Here is an 8740-nt window from a genome sequence, read left to right as displayed (position 1 = left end):
GACAAAGTCAAACTATTTATGGTTTTCAAATCTGTATCTTAAATAAATCACTGCACAAGTAACTGACAGACCACACATACAGACATATAAAAGTAGAACTGACAGTCAGAGTTTGTCACAGTACTAATCTGATAACCTGAAGTGTCCCTCTGTCCATACAAATCAGTGAAATTTGTCAAGAAACAGCCCTCTCTGGCATGCTTGGTGAATACTAATCCAGATCTGGTTTAGATTTAATGTTGCACACAGAGCTGCCGAGGGATGCTCCAAAGCACAGATCTGTCTATTTGTTGAGCTGGATAAGAAGGATATAGGAATGAGTGAGCATATGACCATCTGACCTGTTTCTAATAGATCATTAAAGCTGTCTTAAATAGATTAAGGAGCAGTCTTACATGTTGATTAAACTGTTATTGGATTAAATCCGTTTTTCATCTCAAAAGTAGGATTATTAAATAGTCCCCTTTCATCTTTGAACACATTACAATTAACCATAGCTTAATCGATGCATAAGGCATGATCAAGCATGCTGCAACATGTGTAATGCAAACAGCAGATTTACCCTAAAGGTTTAAAAAAAAAAAAAAATTATGGAAGCTCTGTCCTCGTTGCTGCTTGAGGTGTAAATATCTAAAAACAAACAGCATTATCTATCATGTTTTTATTTTTTATTACATGTCGTGTAATCAGGCCAGTCATGGCCTCCAAAGACGCAACACAGAAAAATTTACATGATTAATCACATGACTAAACACTGCTGTGGCGGTTGTATGTTGGTATGTTAAAATGCAGTCGTATAGTGCCATCTGTTGGTCGTGCTTGAAACAAAACCCAAATGAGCCAGATCATTATGGTTTTGAGATAATAATACAAAATATTCAAATCAGTAAGATTCCAGTGAGAATCTTTTATTTATACTATATTGTTGATATATATATATCAACAAAAAATAAGTTATGTCATTATTTAGTCACCTTATCATATATATATTTTACAGAACTTGTTCCCTCACCCAGAAGGTCTCACTGCCTGTCCACTGCTACTAGTCTCTGAGAGCATATGTGAGGTGGGGATCATTGAGAAACCTCTTCCTGTTACACTTGAACATAAAAAAGACAAAGAAGTTCTCCTTTACAACTCTGCAGACATCGAAAGGACAATCACCATCTCTCCTCTTCTGAGGGACTCCTCAGAACCTCTATCTCTAATTATACTATAATTTTAAATGTCATGGTTTTCTTGCGTTGTTAATGAGCTGACCTTTGATGGGCGCAGTATTGTGCCCATAAACGTAGGCCTGAACAGAAACAAACGGTTCATCAAAACAACCAGCTCAAAATAAAGAATCATTAACGAGTTTTAGTAACTGTTGTAATCTATAGTTCTCCCGTTAAATGCTCACCAATATGCAATATTTCCAGATAAAATGACGTACATTTTGGCCTTTTCTTCACACAAAGCTATTTAAAGGGATAAATCACCCAAAAATGACAATTCTCTCATCAGTCACTCAACCTCATGCCATACCAGTTGTGTATGACTTATATCCACTTCTGTGAGTCCTGGCAATGCAAGTGAATTATCACCAAAACTTTGGAGGTTGAAAAAGCATATTAAGGCAGCATAAAAGTAATCTATATGTCTTCAGTGGTTAAATTCATATTTTTGGAAGTGATATGATTAGTGTGGGTGAGAAACACATCAATAAGACCTTTTTACAATAACTCTCCACTTTAACTTTCATCTCCACATTCTTTTTCTTTTGTTTTTGGTGATTAGCATTCTTTATGCATAGCACCATCCACTGGGCAAGGAGAATTTTTTTGTTGCAAAAAATGACTTTTATTTTGATGTTTCTCACCCACACCTATCATAACACTTCTGAAGACATGGATTAAACAACTGGAGTCATAATACTTTTATGCTGCCTTTGTATGCTTTTTGGACCTTCAAAGTTTTGGCCACCATTCACTTGCATAGTATGGACCTACAGAGCGAAGATATTCTCCCAAAAATCTTTGTGTTCAGCAGAAGAAAAAAATCTCATGCATATCTGGGATGGCACGAGGGTGAGTAAATTATAAGAACATTTTCATTTTGGGGTGAACTATCCCTTTTAAGAAAACTAATAAAGCGTATTTGTTATTTTTTTATTATTTTACTTGACAAATGTGGTCAATTTGAACAGTCACTGTATGGACAAGAGGAGCCAAAACTTTCTAATTGTATCTTCCATGGACAAAATAACAGCATATGGGTTTGAAACTACATATGGGTGAGTAAAACATTAGTTAGTATTAATACATTATTGAGAGGAGTTTGTGATGTGCAAAACAGATATAGCCTACTGTATAATATCTATAAAAAAGATATGATAAATATCCACTTCAACTTTTCAAAATGTATTCATATTTATGTATTTGAAATACATTTTATGTCTGAATTTGTTCATCTTGTATAAAATATAGTTTGTGCCACAGTTGACCAAAAAACAATAAATGTTACATAGGGCTAAGTTTATGTCTACTACTATGCACTAGCCATCCTCTAGAAATGCTGTGGTGGATAGAGAGTCAAAACATAAAATCTGACTGCAATAAATGGTTTATTTTGACCAGAAAAATAGACAAAAATACTTGTATGTTGAACACACATTCTTACTGATACTCTGCAACATATAGGACCAATTTTATTAACTGAAATTTACATTCAATCCTCATTTTATAAAAAATAGACACTGAAATAGATGAGATTTTATACTCAAAATATTTGAGTTTTCAAAGAACACAGACCTCACTGACAAAATATACAGTACATTCATATTGAATAGTTAATGCAAATGTAGACATGAGAGGCTATTTCTTCACTAAGTAGATATTTTAATGGACGCCTCTGAAAGTGGACTTTAAACTGTAGTTTATGAAGCACATATAGTGTGCTAACAGCCACTAAACCATGACCTTAACCAGTGTACTCAGTGCCACACTGGGAGAAATAAAGAAAGTCCTTCTTCAAACTCTTCTTGTTAAAGCACTTCATTCCAGTAAGTGCGGTCAGTGCAAGATTTTATTTCAGCCTTCAAATGCTTATGAAAGATATATAAAGAATATAAAAGGATGGAAATCAGCAAGTTTCATTAATGACAGGCTGATCAAAACATCACATTCAAAGTTTAACTGTGCTTGGATGCCCTTAACAAATGAAACCCTAAAGGTCCCAATTTACTTCCGGAAATGTTCTTCAGCTGAGCAACATTATACTTTTTGCATACAATCTGACACCCCCAAACAACTGTAGGAGGTGTTTAGAGAAGCATTTAAATATGAGGACAGTAAATGTACAGTAAAACCTTAACTAATGAGACATTTAAATGTGTTATCAATGACTTTATGGCACATTATAGCAGTAGATTTCACATGAGATCAGTAAAAGAAGCCGATTTAACCACTCAATGATGATTTAAAGTAATATATATGCAGTAGAAAATGTGTAATATGTCTTGTTTACATTCTGAATGCACGGAAGCTTTGAGCTAACACAATATGCGCAGATTAAACGTTCATAATTACATAAATTTTGATTTATGATGACACTGATACTAATGCAAAGATGGATTTGTAAAGAGTGTTAATATGCAGAATACAGACAAAAGAATGATGATTGGCACATCTTATATGGGCATATGTGTGAATGACTTTCGGCTGCAGATGGCACATCAGTGAATGAGCACTTGAGAGAGAGTAGATTTGATTCCTTTTGTAGAATCCTTAAGCAAAACAAAAAATTGCATGACATGGTCTTGGAAAATGTCCCTATGCGAAAGATCACACACATGTAGGTACATTTTGCATCAGCTTGCTAATAAATCTGCACACCGGTGTGTTCATGTTGACTGATTATGTCTGATGGAACAACATAAACGGAATTAGCTGTTGGCCTCAAAGTAGGTGGAGCTTAAGGTCACACCTACTGATGACATGGACCAATGTCAGTAAGAAGGTGTTTAGCAGCAGGTTAGAAGTTTTCCTAAAAGTTCGCCTAGGCGAGCCGTTTACAAACCATAGAAATGAACGCAAAAGCACATTTTGGCCAGAATTTGTTCTAAACAACGTCACACCTGCTTGTTCTTTGATTTCGTATGAAGTATATCGGGGCCTTTAAAAGGGTATAATAAATTAGGAGTGAGTCAAATTGATCATAAAAGTCATTTGAAACAGGGTATATAACACTGGGTTGGCAGAGGGAGACTCATGAAATTAATGGTTTGGCTGTTTTCTCCAGAATGCATGAAAAGTTCAGGGCAAGATGGTAGATGAAGACTGTAGACAGCTACAGTTTGAGTGCGGAAAGTAACGGAGGCATCTGCATACAGTATTCTACCTCCATTCAGAGAGCAAGAACATGATCCTATATTACCACCCAGGGGAGCTTTTCTCATGGTATCAGGGTGGATTAATGCATTCAGTTCGAAACTGAGGCAGGTAAGGAATACTATGAGATGCACCATTCGAATCACTGGCCTTGGAATTTTTGTGCTCCAAAAGTGGCCTTGAATCCACCCCCATAACTATTTCACTCAACTCTGTCTCTTCATTTTCCTTTTTCTCCACGTCCTTCCCCTCTTCATTCATACCAAGGTAGTTGAGGTCTTTGGCTACACCTGTGCTTTCTGAGGCTTCATACTCTTGTTCTGATGTTTCCGAGAACTCTTCTACAGAGTTGTAAGAGCTGGAATGGCGAGGATTGGAGCTGTCAGAGCCAACATGGTTCTCCCGGTCCCAGAGGCCTCCAGGAAAGGAGCCAGAAATGTCTGAGTTGTTGGCAGAGAAGTTTCCTTCATCGCTAGAACCACTTAGACTCTCTTGCTGCTTTCGAAGAAGCCCAGGCTTATCAGAGAGGAGAATGGTTGAGTACGCCACTGAAGACTGGCCTGATGTTTCTGGGGTAGCATCAGAACTGGAGGCCTCCAGAGATAGAGGTTCTGAGGAGTCCCCCAGAAGAGGAGAGATGGTGATTGTCCTTTCGATGTCTTCAGAGTTGTAAAGGAGAACTTCTTTGTCTTTTTTATGTTCAAGTGTAACTGGAAGAGGTTTCTCAATGATCCCCACCTCACAGGTGCTCTCAGAGACTAGTAGCAGTGGACAGGCAGTGAGACCTTCTGGGTGAGGGAACAAGTTCTCTATTGTGTCAATCTGTAAATGAGCAATAAACAGATTTTGAGAGTGTTCTGTTTTGTCTCGGCATTAAAGGTGTAAAAACACCAACAGAAAAGGCAAGGCTATTTTTTTCTTATAACACTAACTACTGATATGCTTATACAGCAGATTTCAATGGAGGACAACATTTTCAGCTTTTTCATAAAGGCCGTACACACTGACCTGTCTGAAGTCTATTCCTTTTGCCCAAGAGCATTTGTTGGGATTGGGAACATCCTTCCACATTCGCTTTCTCATTCTGCAAGGTATAGATTATGGTATGATTAACTTTCATTTGAAATTATGAAAAAAAATGGCCTCTCTTAAAAAATAAACACATACTTGTACCATTTTGTCTTTTAGTTTATAGTACATCCTGATATTATCAGCCACATATTTTAAGCATATGTTACTTGGAAACAAAGCATTAGCATAATAGCTCTTTTTCCACCCTAATGATTGACAACTTCCTGTGGCAGTCATACTTCAAACCACCTTTTCTAGCTCTCATTTGTTACCTGAAGAGCATGACATAGCAAGACAATCCTTGCCCCGGATTTAAACAGAATATTTATACAGTATTCTTTGGTATTTTACAATCAAACATCTGAAGAAAAGCAATGTTGCAACATGTTTTTAATAATACTTGCATTGCTGCCACTCCCTAAACAGGTTATATAGGTACAGTACTTCCCTGTTTGTGGTTCACATAGGCAAGTATTACCATGAATTACCACGAAATCAAGCCAAAGCAGATATATTAGTTATTTCATTGAGGATCTTTTGAAATATCTACCCTCAAGCAAACTACTAATTATCATTACTGAGATTTATGTAATTTACATTCGTAATGCACACTGTAAAGCTGTGATATAATTTTTTTTTTAGCTACATCTATTTTTCCCCCAAATAAAAACAATAAATATGATCACGTTGCATTATATAATAATTTTAAGAGAATTTTAAAGGTGCACTCTGGTGTGCCTTGGCTCAGTTGGTAGAGCAGATCGGCCACTAATCGCAGGATTGGTGGTTTCGAATCCCGGCCCACATGACTTCACATGTCGAAATGTCCTTAAGTTGCTTCCAATGACAGGCTAGTGCCTTGCATGGCAACTCTGCCACCATTGGTGTATGACTGTGTGTGTGAATGAGTCACAGTGTAAAGCGCTTTGAATACCGTTAAGGTTAAAAAGGCGCTATATAAGTGCAGACCATTTAACTCATTATTTTTTTTTTTCATTTAAAAAGTGTGAATTGCAATTTTGAAACATATGTATAAATCATGACTGCTCTCATGAGATTAGGGGCTCCATTTTCATAAGCGACCTCTTAAGCCCTCTTGTTTGCAATTGTCTCTTGTCAAGTATTGTTGATGTAACCTGTTTGCTAGTCAAGTTTACATTCTTGTTAATTGTTCATGTTTATGTTTAGTTTAATTTATGTCTAAAGTTAGGGTTTTGAATTTCACATATTTCAATAAACTGCACTTGGGTTCTTCATCTTCACATCATCGTCTACGTCATTTCCAGTGCCAGCACAAAGTTACATCCCTGTTGTTGCTGTTTTATGAAACTAATATTTATGTGATTTGTAATAAACTATCTTAAGGTCATGGTTTATTTGTTTAATTATTATTGTTAATTTTATATTTACAATTGTATTTATAAAATGTTTGGATTTAGCATGTGTTTTTTTTTTACAACTTCTTTATTTTGATTATATTTTCATTTAGTTTGAAGTGTAATTTGTATTTAGAAATATTTTTGGCTTAATTTTTTCGTGTTTCAATAAATAAATATTCTCAGAAACCACCCTGATATTTGACACTTTCACTTATATATTCAATTAATTATGGCTAACTGTGAGTAGTGAAATTCTACTGTGGCATTAGTAAACAAAAACTATTGTGTTTGATTGATGCTGCATCCACACCGCTAATTAAAAAAATTACTGACTGCACCTTTAAAATTGTTTCCAGGAAATGTCATGGAAATAAGTAAAATCACAAATGTCCAAGAAAAATATTTTCTAGATGTGCTATGCTCTAAAATATTTTATAAGCAAAATATTGCTTTTGTTTAGAGAAAAACGTACTCGCAAGCCAAAGTGATGTCTAAAAGTTAATGGAAATTCATTGGTCAAAAAGCGTGTGAACCCTGTAAAAAGTCTCGACTGCTTAGTTGGCTTTTGATGCACTGCACTTGCTGCAACTTTTCCAAGGGCCATCCAAAAGGGTCAATCCCATTTTGCCTTTATTGGTTCCTCTCGAGATGTATCCATTACTCTCAAGGAACAGTTTAACCTTTCCAATATCAACTTGATACAGTATCCATCTCAACCATATCATCACAATGAGAAGATGGTCATGAGCCTTACTGGTTTTGGGAGATCATCAGAATGACAAACAGCACTACTGACAGGAAAGCAATGATGATTAGGAGCATGTATGCTGCAGGGTCTCCTCTGGTAGCTGCATGACAAAAAAAGACATTGTTAATCTGGCTTTAAAAAAAATAACATTCCGTTGAACAAAATTTCTACATGATCTAACCCTTAACATTTACTTTTGTTGGTTCAACCTAATGCAACCTATGGCTCAGTCATATAAAAACATTTTTGACTCAAATCAAACCAATTAAATTAGATGTTTTCAGATGAAGCACATTTTTTAGGTTACCTGACAAAACATTTTAATAGTTTGTGCTTGTAACTTGATTTCCATACATTTTATTTCAATAAACAAAAATTTAAGAGCCATGTGTTAAAAAAAGAGCCTACATATATTAAATTCTAGCAGTGGCAATTTCTCAGGGCCAGCAAAGCCTTCTCTACTGGCGTAACATGCCTAATAAATAAATACATATTTTTTCATCCTTTCATTCTCATTGACCTTTTTGTAATATCACTTTCCACTCCTAATTCAACAAAAAGATTATCCAATCAGAATTTATTACTTGATTCTTACAAGCAAAAGTGTGAAAACTGATTCATAAATTGCATGCTCCTTAGCCGAAGCAGTGTGTGAATCTGAGCTCCATCCCCTCAGGCTGATTGTCTGATTCATCAGCCAATCAGATTGATTTATTTGTTCTGAGTGGGTGTGGTCTTTAGGATATGTCCCAGTCCAGGGCTTCTAGCTGGCCTTGAGTAACGCAAATCATACTTGAAGTGATGTACGTAATTTGAAAGCGAAGAGCGTGAGATCTTGCTGATGAGCCGGCTGTCGTCACTGATGTTATTGCCATTGAGAAAGAGATTCTTATGGATTTAAAATCCTGAGATGTTCTGCATGATTGTGCGATTGATTATTAAACAGGAAAGGAGGACTGATTTTCACCTCAAGCAAATTGGTAAGTGCTTTTTGCATTTTTATAGCAGCATCAGGAGTTTTCGAAGTGTAAATTAGGCTGCTTGAGAATTCAGTGTCAGATCAAGTTTTGAAAAGTAACCGTGTACCCTGATGAAACAAAATTATTGCAAGCAACATTTATATCACAAATATTAGATAGCTTTTTCTTAGTATTAGACCTCCTTGGTTCTGG

The 8740-nt window shown here is 35.9% G+C and overlaps 1 protein-coding gene across 2 annotated transcripts in view; it reads right to left on the bottom strand.

The window, feature by feature from the left end:
- Positions 1 to 2595: 2595 nt before the first annotated feature.
- The window catches only part of LOC127646712 (leptin receptor-like), a 45820-nt gene continuing 39675 nt past the window's right edge, over positions 2596 to 8740 (bottom strand). For both annotated transcript variants that reach the window (XM_052130534.1, XM_052130536.1), the window contains exons 18-20: positions 7575 to 7668; positions 5379 to 5454; positions 2596 to 5192 (exon numbers count right to left, since the gene is read on the bottom strand). In XM_052130534.1, coding sequence (XP_051986494.1) covers positions 4443 to 5192; positions 5379 to 5454; positions 7575 to 7668 — 920 coding nt within the window. In that variant the 3' untranslated portion in view covers positions 2596 to 4442. The remainder of the gene's footprint in view (positions 5193 to 5378; positions 5455 to 7574; positions 7669 to 8740) is intronic.

The sequence above is a fragment of the Xyrauchen texanus genome, chromosome 7 (genome assembly GCF_025860055.1).
Source record: "Xyrauchen texanus isolate HMW12.3.18 chromosome 7, RBS_HiC_50CHRs, whole genome shotgun sequence".
Taxonomy (NCBI): domain Eukaryota; kingdom Metazoa; phylum Chordata; class Actinopteri; order Cypriniformes; family Catostomidae; genus Xyrauchen; species Xyrauchen texanus.
The sequence above is the reverse complement of the archived record's forward strand: the minus strand, read 5'-3'. Positions and strand labels throughout refer to the sequence as shown.